The sequence below is a fragment of the Ornithorhynchus anatinus genome, chromosome 19 (genome assembly GCF_004115215.2).
Source record: "Ornithorhynchus anatinus isolate Pmale09 chromosome 19, mOrnAna1.pri.v4, whole genome shotgun sequence".
NCBI lineage: Eukaryota > Metazoa > Chordata > Mammalia > Monotremata > Ornithorhynchidae > Ornithorhynchus > Ornithorhynchus anatinus.
In genome coordinates this window covers 7,050,303-7,073,357 of record NC_041746.1, presented here as the reverse complement: position 1 = coordinate 7,073,357, position 23,055 = coordinate 7,050,303, and the positions used below count along the sequence as shown (strand labels likewise).

Here is a 23,055-nt window from a genome sequence, read left to right as displayed (position 1 = left end):
TCTAGGATGTGAGAGTGAGAACCTGGGTTAAAGGAAACATACTCTATAGTGCTCGCTGGGTCCAGCACTATTGCTAACACACCTGCTTCTTGTGACACCACACGGCGCTGTATCCAGGGTGTTGCCGGAAGAATTTTCCCTAATTCTGCTGCCTCATGTCCTACCCAAAACACTGAATGTATCTAAAATTTCCCTGTAGCTCTGCAAAGGTCTGTGATGTTGAGAAAATAAACAAGGGAATGAGTCTATTTGTTCTGAGCCAGCCACACACCTTCACACTGAGCCAATAGTTTCTTTCCAGACCAGAGTCCCAGGTTGAAGGGCTTTATGAGACATCTGAATCAGAATACAACAGGCTGGAACACCCTCACACCTCAAGTGTTCCTGCCGTGCTAATCATATTAGCATTAATCACACAGGGTCCAGGGTTGCCTCTGCATCCTTCTCATTCTTGGATCCTTCAGGAGAAATCTAGGGGGGACAGAAGCACCCTAGCCCAGCCCCGAGCTGGCAAGAGCCATATCCAAAGTGTAAGCTCAGGCAAGGTGGGGAGCTATCTTTTCTCCTGCCAACTTTTTCATAGCTTTAGTCAGAACCTGGAATTTTCCTTTGGCCAAATACTGTCCCTTGTAAAGCTGGTGAGTGGTATGAATTCTGCCTGCAGGTGTGTTTCAAGAGATTTCCCCACACGCATATGCACTCACACCACCTCCTCATGCACTTTAGGGTTTCAATAGAAGCATTATGGACTCATCTACACAACCACAATTTTATAGTGCGCACTGGTGGCTCTGCTGGACTTCTAAGTGTATTCCAGCTGGGTGGGCAGTTGCAGTACTCTCATTTTGGGGTGGAACGACATACCCCCCAACCCCCAGCACTTGTCCTATTCTCCTAAAGGAGGCCCATACCCAGCCCCTATGGAAGTGCCAGGTGTCCCTCAGCAACCTCTCTTGTTCCTTCTGCCCCAAAATGGGCAGCCTACTGGAGGAGCCAGCACCAACACTGACAAGCATTCACAACTCATTTCCAGAGAAGTTACATCTTAATAAATTACTTACATTTATTGCAAAAAAAGTCAAAGGCAAAATATTTACAAATGACACTGAGAATAGTTGGGCTTCAGTTATGCTGGGTTAGCAATAGTATTTTTCCCCTCCTAAGGGAAGCTGGTTTTAAAAATAAATTAATAAATAGAAAAATAATTTAGCAAGAATCTCTAACATTAGGGTCCTGCTGTGTTTACGATGCTGTGCTGCTGCACTAATTTCTTCATTTTCTTAACCTTCATTTCAGCTTTACCTCCTCGGTTAGAAATGTAAGTGAAATATTTGCAACCTAAAACAAAAAGCAAAAATAATGATTACATCATCACAACAAAGGATGTCATCTAATCAAAGGACCACCTAATTTGTATAGAAGTAGCGTGACTTAGTGGATAGATCCCAGGCCTAGGAGTCAGATGGACCTGGGTTCTAATTCTGGCTCTGCTACATATCTATGTGACCTTGGGCAAGTCGCTTAACTTCTCTGGGCCTCAGTTACCTCATCTATAAAATGGGGATTAAGAGTGTGAGCCCCATGTGGGACAGGGACTGTGTCCAACCTGATTAATCTGTATCTACCCCAGTGCTTAGAACAGTACTTGGCACATAGTAAGCACATGAGTATCAGAATTATTATATAAACATTTTAGTACTTTTCACAGCCCTGTAAAGCCAAGGCATTTTTATGTTCATCTCCTCATCCACACCAGCCAAACAACTTTTCAGGAAGCACTGTTTAATGTATTAGAGGTCTGTTGCCCCCGCCCCGCATCTCAATAAAACCAAAAGTGACTTGCGAAGGTGACCTCCCCCACCTTCAAGACAAAGATTTTTCACTGTCATGCTGGTTGAGGGGATCATATGAAATGGATATAACTCCATTAAAAAACTGAGTAAGATCACTGGCTCCCTTCACAAAGAATTCATTCACGAATGGTCATTTACACAACAAATATTGCCATTAAGATAAGGTTACTCCAGAGTCCAGTCAATCTTTCATGAGTGTTAGTAGAAGATCTATTTAAGCAAGATGGTTTGCAAAAATAACCTTTACACTATCTCGTCACAAACCAAGGGTCAACTGGATGGAAGTTAACAGCGCCTGGCTCATATTTAACAAATACCAAAATTATTTTTTTTTTTAAAAAGTATCTAAAGAATTTCTGTAATACATTGCAACTCACAGAGACTTTTCTCCTACCCTGCACTGAATTTTGCTCTTGATGTCTAAGAAAGTGCATACTAATTCAGCATAAATTGTGTAGGGCAATATTTATTCGACTTGATTCTCCCTCTTGCATTCAAAGGGAATGCAAGTTCAGCTTTGAGAAACTGTCTGGCCCCAGGGTGTTGTAAGCAAACATGCGAATCACCACCACAACCCAATTTTTGACACATCTGTCTTTACCACCCAATGTGCCCATTTATCATGTCTTTTAGAACAATGGGGATATTGGGCTCTGTTCATTTCCAAATCACCACTCCAAGCCACCCTGCTGTGACCACATTTTATTAATTGAGAAAATGGTTTCTTCCCTTTTCTTGCTGAATTGTGCAAGGTTGGGGTGAGGCTTGTCTAATTTTAGTGTTTAAATATTTTCTAATCCCTGAATAAAAAGAAGTCAGTTCTGTCATACGTGAGTTTTCACTATATGTGTTGGCTAGAAGGTCGAAAGAGAATTAGGGAACGTTTAACAGCCAACATAAAAGTCTGTTTGGATTCAGCCCACTGTGGTGTCAAAAGACACTGCACACAACCTCAGAACAAGTATGTACTAGTGAGTTGAGTACTCCTTAATGTGGGGTTCTGCAAAAAAGTGCAGCCCTTGTGTTACTGGAGAACTCCGTGAATTCTGACTTAAAACATTTTATCGTAAAGCAATTGACGGTATTATTCCTTTTACAGACTCTTAATATTTAAGAAACAACAAGCAGTTCAATTATTTCAATGAGAAACTGGCTTAAAGAATTTCCTGCAGCCTCTAGAGCTGCAGAGTGACTCATTTGCTGGTAGCAACCCGATGTTAAAAGCCTAGGAAACTAAAGCAGGTTCCCAATATGCAAAGTTGTTTTGCAAATGTCTGGAAAGTGGTAGTAATGGAAGAGCTGACTCCTTCAAAAAGGACAATACTGACAAATAAAAGATATTCAATCCAATGATCCCCATCCACTTTATACACCGAAAATTCACCTAAAGAACAACTTCATCCACTCTTATATGTTCCCACTTATACTGGATCCCAAGAAAAATCACAAACCTTCAAAGAGCAAATGGATTCTTTTTTATGTTTTACATAGAAAAAACTTAACATTATAATAGAGAATTCTTAATTGGAAGCAGCATGGCTGGTGACAAGAGCACAGGCTTGGGAGTCAGAGGGCGTGGGTTCTAATCCCATCTTTTCCACTTGTCTGCTGTGTGACCTTGGGCAAGTCACTTACCTTCTCTGTGCTTTATTTACCTCATCTGTAAAATGGGGATTAAGACTGTGAGCCACCAAGTGGGACAACCTGATTAACTTGTATCTACCCCAGTGCTTAGAACAGTGCATGGCACATAGTAAGCACTTAACATTAGTTAAGTAGTATATTAGTTGGTAAAAAAAAATACGCTTTACAAACAAAATACAATTTGTTACTTGGCCTGGAAAAGTCAGTTTACTGACAGAACCTTGCACCACCCATCATCGCTCCTGTACTTGGATTTGCTCCCTTTATAATAATTATTATTATTATGGTATCTGTTAAGCATTTACAGTGTGCCAGGCACATAGCCCTGGAGAGGATACAAGCAAATCGAGTTGTCACCATCCCCGTCACATTCGGGACTCACAGTCTCAATCCCCATTTGATAGATGAGGTAACTGAGGCACAGAGAAGAGAAGCGACTTGCTCAGTGTCACCCAGCAGACAAGTGGTGGAGCCAGAATTAGACCCCATGACCTTCTGACTCCCAGGGCCATGCTCTATCCACTAGGCTATGCTGCTTTATTCATCCCTTCCTCAATCCCACAGCATTTAAGTACACATCCATAATTTATTTAATGTCTGGTGTCCCCAGACTGTAAGGCTCATGGTGGGCAGGGAATGTGTCTAACAACTCTGTTACACTGTATTATTATTATTATTATTGTATTTGCTAAGCGCTTACTATGTGCAGAGCACTGTTCTAAGCGCTGGGGTGGATACAGGGTAATCAGATTGTCCCATGTGGGGCTCACATTTTTTAATCCCCATTTTTACAGATGAGGTAACAGGCAGAGAGAAGTTAAGTGACTGGTCTAAGATCACACAGCAGACAAGTTGGCGGATCCGGGATTAGAACCCACGACCTCTGACTCCCGAACCCGGGCTCTTTCCACTAAGCCACGCAGCTTCTGGCTAGAGCACCAGCCTGGGAGTCAATTTGTTGTAACACTGTACAATCCCAGGCACTTAGTAGAGTGCTCTGCACACAGTTAAGCGTTCAACAAATACCACTGATTGATTAGAAGGAACATGAGAATTCTACAGTGCCCACAAAACTTGGGTGAAGAACAGGAGAAGCTGCTCCAACCCTCCTCCCCACCCCGCAATTACTTTTCCTGCTGCTTCCCCAGCTTGCTGGTCAGAAGAAGATAGATTCCAGTGACCAGGGAGTAGTGATGGGATTAAGAGCCCAGCCTGCCTCTCTGCCGGGCTGTCCCCAGGCCGGAAGATGGAGAGGGTGCTTCTGTGCATCTCCGGAACATATATTCTTAGTAACGCTGTCCAATAAGTAGACTTTACTGAGTCTATACATCCCAGAAACCTTTGGGGCAGGGATACCCAATCAAAAGTACTAACCAATATGTATTTCACTATGTTAGATTGGGTTCCTATATTGGGCTCACCACAGGGCACCTATTCCATAACTGGACGACTCTCAGATGGAAACTTTTGCTGATGTAAGTTTTGTAAGAGCCTACATAGTCTCTAAAGGCCTCCACTAAGATGGCCTCTTAAGGACATATTTGTTTACACAGTGGATTTATTCATTGTTCCAGAGGAAGAGATATTATCCCCTCCAATCTAGAACAGATACATATATAGATTATTGCAGTGATACCAATAATTTTCATTCATCTTCACTGGAGGAGTTACAAACTCACAAAATTCCCAACCTGGATAGATTATAGGTCCCCTAGATCAATGGATGACATTCGATTGAAGGCATGAAAATTAAACACTCTTCCACTTGGAAATTCTTAATATTCAGCCAGAGCTAACCCAAAGGGAGAGAACAAGTAGAATCCCCTGCCCCCAGAGATGCTGTCCTCAGCCCTCCCATCTGACAGCTTTGCTGGGGCAGAGAACGCACATTCACCCAAATCCTTTACACCTCTACCAATCCTACTGAGAAGCAGCTGTGTTTACTGGCCCAGGGTACAGTGGAACAACCTACTAGTTTATTTAAACTCAAACATATGGGCTACTGAACAATCGTAATATGGGAGCTATACAAACACACTAAAAAGTTTATTTCAGCCCCTTACACTCTTGGAGAGGCAGAATTAATGTTAATAGACAATAAAGATGAAAATAAAAGCACGTACCTTTTCCCAACAGGAGTCCTGCCACAAAAGCTTTCTTATAGGCCAGGGTCTTATTTTTCTTCCAATTTCTTTTCACCAGAAAGTAGCTGAAGTGAAAGGTGGGCCACCAGTCTTTCCTGGCATTCCATTCCTCCTCAACCCAGTCAAGATGCTTCCTAGGACAAAAGAGTCAGAGAGGAGGGACTTGAATTGGAATAATTGACAGCCATAAAGGCATAAGTATCTTCGATATGTTGGAATTCTTACTCCTTTATTTTGCTTTTGGAAATATTAGTTGGAAAGAAATTCACTCTACAACCTCAGTTTAGCCTCCAAGAGGACATGCTGGCAGAGACTACGACGTGAATGAAGTATCTAACGCTTCACAAAAGGTGTTAAAAGGAAGCTTTAACACCCAGAGTTTGCAAGCTTCATTCTCTGTCTCTATCCACATAGAGGGGCACCCCAGGTTCAGCCACCTCATAATTTATTCATTTTGGGCATATGATGCTAACTTCACACCATACATTCTCCCCTTTTCTAATTTATGTCCAATCACTGCAAAAATCCAATTGTCACGCCCTCTCACCCCTCACCCTACTCTATCCCCACTGGCTTTCCTGCCTCCCCTTCCTGCACTCCAAGTTGCTGGCTCTTTAGTCACCCCGTAGCTCCAGTGTGTTTCTTAACTAGCCACACTGACAGCCGTGGCTGTGAGCACAATTCCCATCACCATTCCCACCCCCAGCTCCATCCCAATATGGTAACTGACCAGTGAATTTAAAAAAAAAATCCTCTCGTGCAGATAACCAAAATCTCAAAAGCAATGTCACAGTTTGGGACACTGGAAAAAAATATACCAGTGTTTATATAAAGATTAAACCATTGGAATCTTCCTTCTCCCTTCCTCTAAATATCTTTTTGACTGCGGGGGTCTGAGTGCGGGAAGGGTATGGGCTTGGGAGTTAGATGACCTAGATTGTAATCCCAGCTCTGCCACTAGCCTTCTGGGTCACTTTGGACTTCGCCTCTCTGGGATTCAATTTTTTTATAAAATGGGAAAAATACCATCTGCTCTTCCATGGGGATGGATGTTGAGGACAAAAATGAGATTAGGAACATTAAAGTACGCTGGAAAAATGAAAGCATTCTAACAAGTTACGGTATTCTCAAATGAGTTCAGAAGCTCAGAACCAATGCTCCTAAATCCAGGGGCACCAGTCCTGCCCTATGTTTTGCTTTACGAGCAGAGAACAGTCACTGCCTCTCCTTCTAGACCGAGTTACTGAAAACACAAGCCGACTGGACCGATTTATCGCTAGAAGAACCCATTTACAAATATACCATGGAAATCCCTAGTCTCCCAATAAAAGGAAAAAAAATCCTCCTGTTTATGGATTCAGAGGGCCTAGGTTGGAAACTCCAAAAAACAAGCCAATATGAACATCGTTAAAAGAAGCAAATAAGAACATCGTGTTTAAATCAACATCTTGGTTTTCCTAGGCTCTCTCCTGGGACCTAGCTGAAAACCCAGGATACTGATCCAGCAGCACGCTATGTCTCACACTTACCTCTTCAGGGTTTGTTTCAAATGTCTTGCTAAAAACTTCCAGGCAATTACATTCTCTGTGCACCCAGCATAATCCAGGACTCCGAATATAACCTCCAGCCCTAATTTATGGTGTTCTTCTTTCTCTGCAATGATCAGGGATGCTAAAATCAATTACAGCATTCAAAAACCCAGGACTCAAAAATGACCACATGGGTCATTGCTAGCTACTAAATGTCCTGGCCTTTAGGCTCTTTCCCATGCTTTGCCTGGTTGTTCAAAAAAAGCTGTTCAATACCTCCTAAACACCAACTGACTGATTGCTGAGTCCCTGCAGACTGACCTTATTTTCAGCAACTAAACATCGATTCCCATAGACTAGGATATGTTCCATTGAGGAATAAGAGGTATTGACTGGTTGCCTCCCTATCCACCCACCCCAGAGTGAGGCTTCCGATCGATCGGGAACTTCATCAGCTCCCAAGGGACCCCTGACCATCCCCTCTGATGCCTGCAGGGCAGAGCAGCCCACAGGATCCCTGAGAGGCAGGGGTTAAGAAAGATTCCTGGCCAGATAGAGTGAAGTCTTAACTCTGTGTTTTTTTTTTTAAAGTTAACTGATTCTTCAAGACACTTGGTCTTTCGGTATTTTTGATTCTCATTCTGCAGCGGGCTGCTGTGTTCATCCAAGACACTGTGAGTGGAACTGCCCTCGCCTGGCCATCTCTCTGTGAGATGTATGAATACTATGGCACATTGGCATCGAGGGCCTGCCAAGCCTCTGGACCTCAAACTGGGCCAACACTCAGAGCCCGGCTTCTTGGGGAAGAAGAGGTTGGGCAGGGGATAGGAGTGAACGAGACAGGAGAGGAGAAGGGCGAGAAAGGGGAAAGGGACGGCCAGTAGTGAAGATTAGGTTCTGCAGGGAAAAACTGCCTCCTCACCCACCTAGACAAATCCCAGTAAAGTGGGGTTCCCCCATTGTCTGGGCCTGGCACCCAGGGACACCACTGAGTGAATCACTGCTCCATGGGTACAATGTTCTGTAAGTGCTCAATAAATATGATTGATTGGTCAGGCCCCAATTTACCCCTAGGGCAAGGTGGGTGCTTTTTCCCACTGGGCTGAGCCCCAGTGGGGATAGATGTGGGGGGCAACCTGGTAAACTGAAGCTTTCACCAAGAGGTATAAGTATTCCCAGAGGCATTTCAATGGACTGAAGAAAGTACAGCCACTGCAGCAGAGAAGCAGCATGGCTCAGTGGAAAGAGCACGGGCTTGGGAGTCAGAGGTCATGGGTTCTAATCTCAGCTCTGCCACTTATCAGCTGTGTGACTTTGGGCAAGTCACTTAACTTCTCTGCGCCTCAGTTACCTCATCTGTAAAATGGGGATTAAGACTGTGAGCCTCATGTGGGACAACCTGATTATCTTGTATCAGCCCCTGCACTTAGAACAGTGCTTTGCACATAGAAAGCTCTTAACAAATACCATAATTATTATTACTATTAGAAAGAGGCTCTGCCACTGCTGAGGTGAACAAGTGAGAACTCTTGAGGAGCCCCACAAAGAGCGGTATCCAGGACGGGCAATTAGAGAAACTGCTCCAGTGGCAACTGCCCCCCAAGCTGGCTCCCTGCAGTTGGGCCCCCAAAGGAAAAGGGCAAGAAGCCTGAATTATGAACTCCAGGGAGTGAGCAGCCCAGATTGCAGCATTTTCTAGACTGCAAACTCCTGGAGGACAGAGATTGGGTTGACCAACGCTACTGTACCCTCCCAAGTTCTTATTACAGTGTCTTGCACAAAGTAAGTGTTCAATAAATACTACTGATGGACTGATTTCTAACCTGCTACAACTGCTGCTGCTCCAGTGAGTAGTCACACACTTGTGTGGGTGTGTGTGCACGTGTGTGTGATTGGAGCAGGGTTATATCGATCAATCAGTGGTATTTATTGGGCTTTTCCTCTATGCACAACACTGAACGAAGCGCTGAAAGGCCATAAAGGAGGAGTGAGAGGAGGCACTTCAGATGAAACTTTGCACCCCGGCGCAAAAGCAGAAAATGCTTTATAAATTGTAAAATAACTAGGCAGCCACTTCCTCTGCCCCTGGCCTGACCCCATGCACTCATATAGCAGCAATCAGACCAACAGCCTGCAGCTTTATTTCACCAGGGAAAGGAGATGTGGGACTGACACTACTTACTTGACTTTCGAAGTAATGTATGAAACTCTAACATCAGTTTATGAGATGGAACAATCTGGTGCAAAATCTGGAAGACAAAAGAGTTCTGTGTAATTGAGACACGCGAACACCATTTCCAGAACTTGAGCCTACAGCAATGAAAGCTCTCGTTGTCTAAGAAGTGTTCTCAGAAAACAAACGAAAGTGGGTGGTGTGTTCGTTTCCGCTTGTTCCTTCATTATCACTCCCAAAGGGAAAGCGGACGTATTTCTGGAGCTCGAAATTGGGGCGTCCCAGAAGGCAAAGACATACTCCAAGAATAGCGGGGTGGGGAGTGAGTGGGGAGAATGGCAGAAAAGAGAGATGGACACAAACACACGTTAGTGTATCTAATTTCCCAATTAAGTGAATTTTTGGTTTCTCACTTAAGCTTGTAAAAAGGATTCATTTAACAGCACTAATGCCGATACCAGAGGTTCTGATTTCAAATGAATGGAAATTTAAAACAGTTACATTTGCCACAGGGAGGATGAAATCTTAATCAAGAAAGTTAACTGTTTAAAGACTCAATTGAGTACTAAATCTACTCCTTCAGAAAAACTGGACTTACAAGACAGAGTTTCATTCGCTTTTTGGTTTCTGGTGCCACCACGTGGCTACAAAAGCCACATCCTTGGAGAACAGAAAGTAACTGCAACCCAGGGATGATCACCAGAGCCCCACTGTGGTGAGCACCGTACTAACCACTTGGGAGGGTACAAGAGGAGTAAAAGATATAATCCCTGGCCTCAAGGATCTAACAGTTTTATGGGGAGGCAGTTATATAACTATTTTTGTGGAAAAAGAGGATGGAGAGATGCACAGTAAAGAAATAAGGGCCTGTATAGTAGAATTTGAGGGAAGGGAACTCCACAAACAAAAAGGAGGGCATGAGCAGTGGACTGGTACCGGGAGAAGTAACAGCGAGGAATGGTGAGAGGGTTGACTTGAGAGGAGCGAAGAGAGCAAAATGGGGAGGTGGTGGGTGAAGAGGGCAAATAAGGGGGCGGAAAGCACTGGTAGAAAGCAGCGTGGCTCAGTGGAAAGTGCACGGGCTTTGGAGTCAGGGCTCATGAGTTCGAATCCCAGCTCTGCCACTTGTCAGCTGTGTGACTGTGGGCAAGTCACTTAACTTCTCTGTGCCTCAGTTCCCTCATCTGTAAAATGGGGATTAAGACTGTGAGCCCCACGTGGGACGACCTGATTCCCCTGTGTCTACCCCAGCGCTTAGAACAGTGCTCGGCACATAGTAAGCGCTTAACAAATACCAATATTATTATTATTATATTATTAGAAAGGCTTGTTGCAGAAGCAATTGGTAGCCACTTGCTAGCCTTTGAAGTAGGGGAGCGATAAGGGATGGATAACATTTAAAGAGAGTGATCCTGGCTGCAGGGTGTAGTAAAAGCCATAAGAGATATGTAGTAAGAGATGAGAGAGCCGTTGGAGGCAGAGAGTCCAATGAGGACCCTGAAACAATAACCTAACCAGGAAATTCTAAATGACTGAACCTAGCAGTGGGTGCATGTTGGGGTGGAAATGAAGAGGTGGATCAGAGAATTATTGTAGATAGTGAACTAGAACCGGTTGAGGGCTTCTGGGACAGAGGGGACAGTGGTGTCGTCAACATAGATGAAGTAGTTAGGAGAAAGAGTGGGTTGAGGAAGAAAAATGAGCTCTGTTTAAGACGCTCGGTTTAAGGTCTGGGCGAAACTTCCAGGTGGATATATCCTGAGGAAGATTTGGGAGTCATCCATTTAGAGGTGGTGGCTGAAGCTGTGCACGAAGATGAGCTCCCTGAGGGACGACGGATGTGGGGGGAAACAGAGGACGGTGATGTCGGTGGTGTGGGCTTTAAATCGTGACACGGTTGGAGATGGAGTGAATGAGATGGTGTGAAAACGACATGGAGGGTGGGGAGGCATGGGATTAGAGGATGGCGGAAGGGCAGAATGAAATTGAAAATTTAACCAAAGAAAACTAGAATAATCGCCTGTTCTAGAGGAAAGCAAGCATTTGCACTTTGAACAGCTTGACTGTGGCTGTGACTCCTTTGTCCTGCTGCCATACTCCATATCAGCCCAGGGGAATGAGGTACCTGTGTTTCCTGGAACTCATCAACTCTACCCAAGCTGTGGCAGAAGACACTCTACCTTAAGAACACTGATCAGTTTCTCCTCTGGCGCCTGTTGTCTCTTCAGGAACTCGTACAAATACACGTGGGCATTTGGATTACACGGAAATTTGTCGTCATATGCGTAGTTGGTGAGTACCTGCTGGGCTCCATCATTATCCTCATAGAATTCCAACATCTGTGGGGGAAAAAAATCTGAGTATTCAAAAACTTCAAGATGGCTTCATGGTTGCTGCTGCACTAAACATTACAATCTGCTACCCTATTTTCCTCCAAAGAGTGTGGCAGGCACCAGGAAGGTCGGCTGATAAAACACTGCATACCCACCAATTTAGGCAGGAGCTGGAAAAGCTGTTTGCTTCCTACAGGCTTCTATAAACTGTCTCATCTATTCAACCCCGAATTGTCCGGTTAATGCAAAGCTGATGATAATGGAGGGCAAAGACCAAAGGCTGCAACTGGGTGGCTTTGTCCTAGGTAGCATCCCAAAGTAATCATGTCTTCAACCAATTAGTGGTATTTATTAAGTGCTTACTGGGTGCAAAGCACTGTATTAAACGGTGGGAGAGAACAATACAACAGAATTGGGAGATGTGTTCCCTGTCTACCAAGGAGTTTGTGGACCTCACCCTCAATGCCACCAGACAGTCGGCATTAAACCAAACTCTGAATGCCACCCATTTTGGCAAAGTGCAAAATTCCCTGTAAAAGCTGTAAAAATTCCCATTCCCACTTCCCTGGGTGTGCGCACACGCTCCAAACGGCAGCAGACCCTGAATAGCCATCCTCAAGCTGCATAGTCCCTCTGCAGCTGCAGTGTGGAGTGACCATTTCACCCTCTACAGCCTCTAAATACCAAGAAGAATCCCACAATTTAAGTTTCCATGTCCAAGAAGAGATTACATGCCTTGAATCTCCTCAAGACACATAGCTATGCTGAGATTCAGCCAGGCCCCTTTTCCCAACAATTTGGGGATAAAACAACATTACTTAATAGACAAATTAGACCATTTTCAATTTTGCTTTGTTAAACTTCCTTAAAATGGAAGAACTTTAGCCTTCCATTTTTTATGGCATACTTTGGTAATTGTTTTCTAAATGCTACAAATTTAACCAAATCTTGATGGGGGGGAAAAACTTCATTGGGTCTTTTAGCTAACATCAGTAATTATTGATTACTTGACAATTATAATCATGCCACTTTTGTTTGAAGGAATTCATAAGAGATAACTGATCTTCTATAAATTTATGGGCTTTATCAAGCTATTAAGTAGGAAAAACAGGGAATCTTGCAGTAAACAAAAATGATACAGGCACAATAAGCAAACACCAGACAAAATACTTTTACTAACGCCACAGACTTTTTCAACCTAAGAATGTTTAGAATGGCTGTTTTATGTGAGTTTACAACTAAAACAAAAAGCAAAAACAAAAACATAAACTCAAAACAAAATGATCTTTACCTCCACATAACTCTTTACAAAAGGGTCCCAAATACCAGGAATTTTAATTATCTCGTGAAGATTTAATGATGACAGCCTAAAGTAGCTGTGCATGTCCTGGGTTACTGCATCGGAAGTAAAGTGTTTCCCATCTGCACAAAGAGAGATTAAGGATGTTGCCAGTCAATAAACAGCAAGTTTGGAAAGAATTCAGGTTAAAGTGTGCAACCCAAATAATGGAAGCATTTGCAGGCTTTACCAGTTCATAACCTCCCCCTGGAGCAGTGAATCTGCATTACGGGAGTGCTTGTCTGAAAAGGGCAGGCCGAGCCAATGCCCTGAATCATGAGGACACATGACCACTTTCCTTGCCAACCTCTGACCCACCTTGTCATAAACAGAACCCTACATCATTTTTCTAAACAAAAATGTTCAGCTAACATCTCCCCACTCCTCAAAAACCTCCAAGGGTTGCCCTTCCACCTCTGCAAACAGAAACCAACCCCTTCAAAGCATGTAATCAGCTTGCCCCCTCCAATCTTACCTCACTGATTTCCTACTACAACTCAGACCACAGGCTTTGCTCCTTCAATGACAACATACTCACTGAACCTTGATCCTATCTATCTTGCTGCCGACCCCTTGCCCACATCTCTGCTCTGGCCTAGAACTCCCTCCCACTTCATATCCAATAGACCATCACTCTGTCTTCAAAGTCTTACTGAAAAATCACATTTCCTCCAAGACGTCTTCCTCAACTAATTCTTTATTTCTCCTACTCCCTCTCTCTTCTGCGTCGCCTATGCACTTGAATCTGTACCTTTTAAGCACTTGATATTCACCCCATCCTCAGCACTTGTGTTCATATCTATCATTTAAAGTCTGTCTCCCCTTCTAGACTGAATGCTCCCTGTGGGCAGGGACTGTGTCTACTAACTCTGTTCCACTACACTCTCCCAAACACTTAGTACAGTGCTCTGCACACACTAAGTGCTCAAAAATGCTGCTGTTTGATTGATTGGCTTCTGCAGTTGCCTTGGACTCTACCAGGCTACGGTCAATTTACCAAGTGTCCTGTCGACACTTGATATTCTCCCCACCCCTAACCCCATATGTACTTATGTACATATCTTTAAATTATATATTATAAATCTCTCCCCCTCTAGACTGTAAGCTCATTAAGGGCCGGGATCATGTCTGCTAATTCTGTTGCACTGTACTCTCCCAAGTTTGCATTATACTCTCCCGAGTGCTTGGTACAGTGCTCTGCACAGAGTAAGAGCTCAATAAATAACACTGACGGATGACCACCCTCCATTGGAGGCTTTGAGCAACAGAGAAAGGAGGTGATGCCTGGGTCCTCTGAGTATGGATTTGTAATGGTCAGCACAGTAGACTCATTCCTCAGAGGAGCTGTCAGTGGTTAACAGGTAGTGGAAGCAACTGGCAGTTGATACCCTTAATATAACTGTCGGTTTCTTTTCCCGATAGCTTCTCCTCTAAGCCAGTAGGCTGCACTGCAGCCCAGCACAGGACTCTGGGTGCCTCAGCACAACCAAATTTAGAGTCAGTCCTGTGATGAAATCTCAATTTTTTTAATATAACTTGGAAGGGTAATAAGGCAGTGGAGAAGGTCTGATTCTCAAGTCCCCATGTTACGGGGAACGTGTACTATAATTGGTGTTCCAGAGCCAAGAGAAAAGCAAGATGCCCCAATTCTATAGGAGATGAAACCAAAAAAACCCTTTTTCTACAGTGACTTGAGTGCAATCTGCATGGAGGCGAAGGAAAAGAGTAGATAACCTCCCATGGTCCCTTTCCACTCCAGGAGTCTACAAATGTGCCTGATAGAAAAGAAAGTCTGGTATAAGAACTGGGCTAAATCCATCCGGGAATTCCCAGGATCCCAGGCCATCGAAGCCCCAGTATATGGAATTTCTATGGATTGGAGGCATTCTGTGTGGCACCTGTAGGGACAGAGTGTGGTACTTCAGCTCCTGCTTTTCCCTAAAGAAAAAGGCAAAGTGCCTCTTAACAAATGCCCAAATTCACTCTGGGAAACCCCAACCTTGCCCGATACTCACCGAGCGTCGATAAGGTAACCCTCTTTTTAGACCAAGTATAGTAGTCCAGAAGTCCCCTGTAGGCCTGAATGAGTTTTATTAACTTTTCTTGAGACGATGACTTTTCACCATACCTCCAGCTCTCAGCAAGAGTTAGGTTTCTGTGGGCATCCTCAATCATTCCATTACACATAAGATAAAAAGCATGTTGTAAGGATATCTGCAAGTGAAAACCAGCCTTCAGTGCTACTAGTCATTAGGGATCTCGATCTTCAACTGTTACAGTCAGGAATTCATGTCTAACATTTGAAATGTGTATACTTTAAATACTTCACACCGTTTAAATGAAATTATCCGATCAATTATACTCTTCACTGTTGTGGAAAGGTTCACTGCTTTCCACGAACCTTCCAGACAAATGGCTGGGAATGGGTGAAAGGGTAAAGAAAGTGGCAGGAAAGTAGCGTGGCTCAGTGGAAAGAGCCCGGGCTTTGGAGTCAGAGGTCATGGGTTCAAATCCCGGCTCTGCCACCTGTCAGCTGTGTGACTGTGGGCAAGTCACTTCACTTCTCTGTGCCTCAGTTACCTCATCTGTAAAATGGGGATTAAGACTGTGAGCCCCACGTGGGACAGCCTGATTCCCCTGTGTCTACCCCAGCGCTTAGAACAGTGCTCTGCACATAGTAAGCGCTTAACAAATACCATCATCATCATCATCATTAATGGAGGGGGGGAACTGATCTCTCGCTGGGAACCAATCCATTTTTGACATTGTTCCCATGAGAAAACCGGTTCTGACATATTTCCACTTAAAGACAATTTGCAGGAACCCACTGTGTGAACCCCTGTGCTCTTTCCACTAGGCCATGCTACTTCCCAGTAGTCTGGTAAGTGGATATAACCAAAGAATTCACTGTTCTCTTTGTGGAAAAACTTGGGATCCAAGAGTGGGCAGAAAACATGGACAAAAAGTAAAGCACCTAAGAATTCAACAAGAATGGTTCTGCCTGGGAGAATTTTTGGAATAGAACTACTCTTCCTGCTTTCCATGGGGGCCTCATACTCCACAACCATTCCCTTTCATCACTCTTATCTTATTTCTGAGATAAATATGTGCTTCAAACCAGAGCCCATGTCCTCACCTTTAAATAATTCCTGATACCAATATTTTTCATCCGGTCAGCAAAGGTACTGAAAATTTCTATACTGCTCTCGGGATGATGATATAAAATTTCACTTCCCAGTTTCCAAATAATCTGTCAGTGGAAATTTAGAGTGGAAAGAGAAACAGAGGAATAATTATCAGTAAGAAATACTATGCCCCAAACTAATCTCCCAACAAGACCCGTATTGCTATAGCTTGCACGTCATTTTACAGTCTTCATAAGCTACTTAAATATTAAGCCACAGAAAATAAAATTATTCTGGCAATATCCTGCCAAATCAGGTGCATCTGTTGCTCAAGGAAGAATATACAAAGTTGATATTTAGTACATGTTGAGATTGAAGATAAAAATTTATTTTCAGGATTTTTCAGATTTGGAAAAACGACAAGACTAATCAATCAGACAGTCTACCTCTCAACCAACCTTCACCCTAGAGCCTGAATGAGCCCAGGTCTATAAATCCAGAACCTAAAAGGCTTCCAGAACCCAGGCCTCCAGGCACACGTCCTGCAAACTACTCAATGTACAGCCATTTCCGGGCAACCGGTCATGCAAAAGCCCCAGGACCCTAAAGTTTCTCAGCACTAAGCCAGAAAAAGGATGTTAAGTATGGTATGGGAGTCCATACTTAATACCCTCGGCTCGGGCCACCTCTCAGGCTGCAGAATTTTGAAATAGAAATCTTGAAAATATACATGCTTACTCCTCACACTGTACTAAGTTTGGACAATGAAAGTCGGCGGGCCCATTTTATTTCTCCTTGGTCAACCCATGGATCCAACGCCATGAGGGTTAGGAATGCAAATACAGATTGGGAAACACGAATCCCCTTTAAAACACCTTTTGTTGAATACTTTTAAAATCCCACAGAGGCATTTTAAATAATACAGTCTGGTAACATAACCCCTGCCAACTGGAAGAGAATGTAAAGGAATTCTCCATGATCCCTTGACTTTTCCTTAACAGAGCCTTCCTGGTTGGCTCATTTACCTCAGGTGCAACCTGCCGTTGGGAGGAAGTTGTGTCCTCCAGCGTCTGAAAATAATACTGCATGAATTCTGCAGCTTTTTGCCACTGGTGCTTCAAAATAGCTTCCTGGATGTAATTTAAACATGTATTTGTAGAAAGAGCAAAATCCTTCTTTTGACCTTCATTCACTGCATAAATAAAACAAAGAAGGAAGCACGAGATTAAGAAAATTGTTTCAGCCATAAACTGGCAAGTAGAAAGCAGAGAGCCCTAAAACCTTACACCTGTTATTCTAACATTTATTATTCAATTTATTCAATAGTATTTATTGAGCATCTGGGTACCAAAACAATGTCTTTCCTCAACTCCTCTGTCCCCAGGGAGCTCACAACCAAAGAATACGGGGAAGAGTTGAAGGCAGATATATAATAACCAAAAAATAACATGAAAAAACAAGAACGATACATGTGATAAAAGTTGCAAAAGGTTGCAACTAAAGGAGCAGAGTTCAGGTTTCTTGGTCACTGATCAGGTAGGGCTGTTCAGAGTCCCAAAAGTCAACAACCACAGCTCTGCCGCTGCTGCAGGAGTAGCTCCTGATCTGGTGTCTCGGAATTCTGCTGATGGAGAAGCCGGGAATCTCATGCAGTCCCTGCATCTTCCCCCCGCAGTAATGCTGGAACCAAAGCAGGATGGAAGCCCCAGAAGGCATGGGGGGGCTGCAGCCTGTCGGGTGGATTTGAGTAGGCCACTGGGCTGAAATGCTAAGGGTAAAGCCCAGGCCTCACACTGCCATGTGCTTAGTATACGCAGGGCTAGAATAAGCACTGGGGTGGTTATATTCCAGAGTTGTGTGCATACAATATTCTTAAGCATGGTTGGTTATTCTCTGACATTCAGTTCAAGTCAGTACAGACTCACATGAGCACTGGTGAGAGTTGTGGCCTGTTAGTTAACTATGCTGAATTCCTGTTAGTTTGGGGGGCTTATTTTCCTTAATGCACATTTTAAAAAACGCACCAACCACTGACCTTAATCCAGAATAGCAAAACACTGGGGTAAGCAAAAAATTCCGGCAGCCTCAGAAACACATGGAAGTGTCCTAATCACAGGGATGTCATTCCCACATTCTCTGAAAATGTCTTTGGTGTTCCATTTTTTTTTTAATACTATTAGTGAAAATATGGGAAAGCAATGTTCAGATTCCCTTCAAAGTACCAATATTTTTAAAACTACAGAACTGATCAACAACTTGACAACAAACCCATCGAAATCCAAGACAAATATAGCCATTCTATCCTATTTCAAAATGAAACAATCCTGTTACTACTCTAAATCAGATGAATAGAGGAAGCTCCAGTAACCCTCTAGACTGTAAACTGCTTGTGGATTGTGTCTTACTGACACAGTTGTACTTTCTTCTCCAATGTGGTTAGTGTGCATTTCTCTGCACCCAGTAAGCACTCAATAAGTTTCACTGATTGAGGAATCCAGTTTATGAAATCAGAGCAAATAAGGACTAAAATGAATTTGATTTTTAGAAAACAACACATTGTTAAAAAAGAAATTCTGGCTACATATAGCCAGAAAATCCCAAGTTGCACTATAACAGCTATAATGACTTTCTCTAGACTTCTAATTGATCAGTGCAATTCCTTCTGTGTCCTTACTAAAGAATCTAAAAGGTGGCAGGATTGAGATATTCATATTGGGTCATCTCACTTACCGGCATTTTCTAACTGCTTAGGGACTGTTGGTAAACATATTCCCACATGGGATTTTGTTGATGTTTCTCCTTGAACTTTTCCTGTCATGGACTTCATAAATTCTTCACTGAAACTATCCATATTTATTCAAGTGCTGGGTGTCCTGTTGGAACAATTGTGTAATTGTGCAAATTAACATTTAATCCCTCTAGAGTGCCCATAAAGTACATGAAACCCATTCTGAACATGCATTCCTGGAAAACATGGTGTAGTGTTTCTTACTGCTGAGAGGTGTGTGGGAAGGGCAGTGAGTAAAGGAAGCAAATCACCAACTAGAATCAATTAGCATCAACATGGGAAAAGTGGGAGTGACTGGGGTAATTCCCTGGCCTCCTGAATTTGGGAAATGGAAGGACAGCAAAGGTGCCCATTCTGCTCTTGGATCCTGAGGGCCTCGGGGGCAGGGATGGTATCCAATCTGATTATCTCGTCTCTACTCCGGTCCATCCTTGTCCTAGTAAAAAGAGCATAGGACTGGAAGTCAGGAGATCTGGGTTCTATGCCCAGCTCCACCACTTACCTGCTGTGTGACCATGGACACAACTTCTGTGTCTCAGTTTCTCATCTGTAAAATGGGAATATCTGTCTCCCTCCCTTCCCTGTGATCTCTATGTGTTTGATCTGATTGTATCTACCCTCCTGCTCTTAGTACAGCGCCTGGCACATAAGCACTTAAATATGACAGGTATTATTATCCCAGGACTTCACATAGTGCTTGGCACACAGGAAGTGCTTATTAAATACCATTACTCTAGCTCAGTGCAGCCACTTACCAGAGTCACTTAGTAAAGCAGTGTGGTCTAGTGAAGTCAAGTGACCTAGTTTCTAATCCCCTTCCTACACTTGCCCGTGTTATCACTTTGGGTGATAACTTCTCTGTGTTTCTCTTGGGTGATAAATTCGCTTAACTTCTCTGTGTTTAACTTTCCTCAACTACAAAATGGAGATTAAACTCTTGTTCTCAACTTCCCCTGGGATTGTACACCCCTTGGGGGCCAGGGACTGTGTCCAACCTGATTATCTTGAATCTATCCCCAGTACTTAGTAGGTAGTCACATTTAGCAAATTTCAGTTAGTACTGTTAGCTGTCTCAGCTGGGCTTAGTGAAAAAGATAAAGGATGCTGGGCTTTGGGGATAGGGTGATGCGGAATGGGCGACGGACAGTCCCCCCACTGCCTATACACTCTACTACTAATAATAATAGTTATAGTATGTTAAACACTTACTACATGTCAAACATTGTTCTAAGCGCTGGAGGAGATATAAGCTAATTAGGTTGGACACAGTCCATGTTCCATGTGGGGCTCACAACATTAAGCCCCATTTTACAGGTTAGATAACTCAGGCATAGAGAAGTAAAGTGACTTGCCCAGGTCACACAACCAACACGTGGCAAAGGCGGGATTAGAACTCTCTTCCCCTCTTCAAAGCCCTTTTGAGAGCTCACCTCCTCCAGGAGGCCTTGCCAGACTGAGCCCCCCTTTCCCTCTGCTCCTTCTCCTTCCCCTCCCCTCAGCATTGTGCTCATTTGTATATATTATTTATTACCCTATTTGTTTTGTTAATGAGGTATATATTTCCTTGATTCTACTTATCTTGATGACGTTGTCTTGTTTTGGTTTTGTTCTGTTTTGCTTTGCTGTCTCCCCCATTTAGACTGTGAGCCCGTCATTGGACTCTATCTGTTGCCGAACTGTACATTCCAAGCGCTTAGTACAGTGCTCTGCACATAGTAAGCACTCAATGAATACTATTGAATGAATAAATGAAAGAATCCAGGTTTTAGCCCCCAGGTCGGCGGGTAATCTGAGGGGTGCAAAGGCTCAGAGCAGCAGGCCAGCTCCAGCCCAGTCCCCTCTGAGCCGATGTCACAGCCCACCATTCCCGGCATGCTCCAGGGCGGCAGGGGCAATGGTTCTCTGACATTAACGAGACCAAAGTAGGCCCGGGCCCCAAACCCAAGGCTCTTCGGTGAAATCCCCGGGAAAAGGACCAAGTGGAAGACCATGTACTTAAACCGGCCGGCAGCTGGTCATCCCCGAAAGAACACTGAAGCAGCATGGCCTAGTGGAGGGAGTACGCACCTGGGAGTCAGAAGATCTGGGTTCTAATCCCACCTCTGCCACTTGTCTGCTGTGTGACTGCCACTTGGGCAACTCACTTAACTCCTCTGTGCCCCCGTTACCTCATCTGTAAAATGGAGATTAAAGCTGTGAGTTCCCATTTGGGACATGGACTGCATCCAGCCTGCATCTGCCCCAGGTTTTAGTACAATGCGGATCACAAACGCCTAATACCACTTTTAAAAAAAAAAACTATTAAAAAAACTGGGAGCTAATGGAGCAGCCGTCAGAGTCGCTCCTTCAGCGTAGTTGAGGCCTTGAACACTGCCCTGGCTCTAAGGTCGCTTGCTTGTGCCACTGTCTATATATTTTGTTCCAGCTTCTTCCTTTAGGCTGTGCTAAACGCTGCGTTACCGCAGGGTGAGAATGGTGGCAGCTCCTCCTCCCTTCCCCATTGCCCCTTCTCCCTCCCTCTACTCTACCCCCTTCCCTTCCCCACAGCACTTGTGCCTATTTGTACATATTTACTACTCTATTAAATTCCAAGTGCTTAGTACAGTGCTCTGCACATTGTAAGCGCTCACTACTACTAAATGAATGTGTATATCTATGATTCTATTTATCTATTTCGATGCTATTGATGCCTCTCTACTTGTTTTGTTGTGTCTCCCCCTTTTAGACTGTGAGCCCATTGATGGGCAGGGATGATCTCTATCTGTTGCCGCATTGGACATTCCAAGCGCTTAGTACAGTGCTCTGCACATAGTAAGTGCTCAATAAATACTATTAAATGAATGATGTGGGTATATCTATGATTCTATTTATCTAGATGCTATTAATGCCTCTCTACTTGTTTTGTCTGTCTTCCCCCTTTAGACTGTAGGCTCGTTGATGGGCAGTGATCGTCTGTATCTGTTGCTACATTGGACATTCCAATTCGCTGCTTAGAGTAGCAGTGTGACTCAGTGGAAAGAGCCCGGGCTTGGGAGTCAGAGGTCATGGGTTCGAATCCCAGCTCTGCCACTTGTCAGCTGTGTGACTCTGGGCAAGTCACTTCACTTCTCTGGGCCTCAGTGACCTCATCTGTCAAATGAGGATTAACTGTGAGCCTTACATGGGGCAACCTGATTACCCTGTATCTACCCCAGTGCTTAGAACAGTGCTCTGCACATAATAAGCGTTTAACAAATTCCACTTCACTTCTCTGGGCCTCAGTGACCTCAACTGTCAAATGGGGATTAACTGTGAGCCTCACGTGGGGCAACCTGATGACCCTGTATCTACCTCAGCGGTTAGAACAGTGCTCTGCACATAATAAGCATTTAACAAATTCCACTTCACTTCTCTGGGCCTCATTGACCTCATCTGTCAAATGGGGATTAACTGTGGGACACCCTTTTGACCCTGCATCCACCCCAGTACTTAGAACAGTGCTCTGCACATAAGCATTTAACAAATTATTATTCCAAGCGCTTAGAACAATGCCCTGCACATAGTAAGCGCTTAACAAATGCCAACATTATTCCAAGCGCTTAGAACAGTGCTCTGCACATACTAAGCGCTTAACAAATACCAACATTATTCCAAGCGCTTAGTACAGTGCTCTGCACCCAGTAAGCGCTCAATAAATACGATTGTATGAAAGGCTGAAGGCATGGAGAGGCCTCTGGTGCCCATGCGACCCACCCAGAGAAGCACCAACCTGCTGCCCAGGTGGCCTTCTTCATTCATTCACTCAATAGTATTTATTGAGCGCTTACTAGGTGCAGAGCACTGTACTAAGCGCTTGGAATGGACAAATCGGTAACAGATAAAGACAGTCCTTGCCCTTTGAGGGGCTTACAGTCTCTTCACTCATCAGCAGAGGAGGAAATGCACACATTAACATCCCCTCCAACTCCCTCCCGGCCAGACCATCACGCTAGAAATCAGGATAAGGAAAAACAGGGTCTCCTTCCTCCCTGTCTGCTGCAACCCAAGCTTACAGGACTCACCGCCCGCCACCTCGGAGCCAGGCCGGGGAAGGCTGGGCGCTCTGCGCAGGCGCGGCCCGGGCCGAAGTCACGTGTCTCCGTCCGCGG

At 44.1% G+C, this 23,055-nt stretch overlaps 1 protein-coding gene across 2 annotated transcripts; it reads right to left on the bottom strand.

Annotated features, from left to right (window-relative positions):
* Nucleotides 1-1,038: 1,038 nt before the first annotated feature.
* TAF1A (TATA-box binding protein associated factor, RNA polymerase I subunit A) lies at nucleotides 1,039-23,055 on the bottom strand. 2 transcript variants are annotated; one of them, XM_029047649.2, is made up of 11 exons: nucleotides 22,969-23,055; nucleotides 18,871-19,013; nucleotides 17,166-17,332; nucleotides 16,152-16,265; nucleotides 15,031-15,229; nucleotides 12,968-13,098; nucleotides 11,524-11,682; nucleotides 9,353-9,419; nucleotides 7,171-7,294; nucleotides 5,621-5,775; nucleotides 1,039-1,338 (listed from the first exon to the last, which is right to left on the bottom strand). In XM_029047649.2, the coding sequence occupies exons 2-11, from the start codon at nucleotides 18,989-18,991 to the stop codon at nucleotides 1,226-1,228; spliced, it is 1,350 nt and encodes a 449-aa protein (XP_028903482.1). In that variant the 5' UTR covers nucleotides 18,992-19,013; nucleotides 22,969-23,055; the 3' UTR covers nucleotides 1,039-1,225. The 2 variants fall into 2 exon arrangements, with proteins under 2 accessions (XP_028903482.1, XP_028903481.1); XM_029047648.2 differs by lacking the exon at nucleotides 22,969-23,055 and adding an exon at nucleotides 20,996-21,038.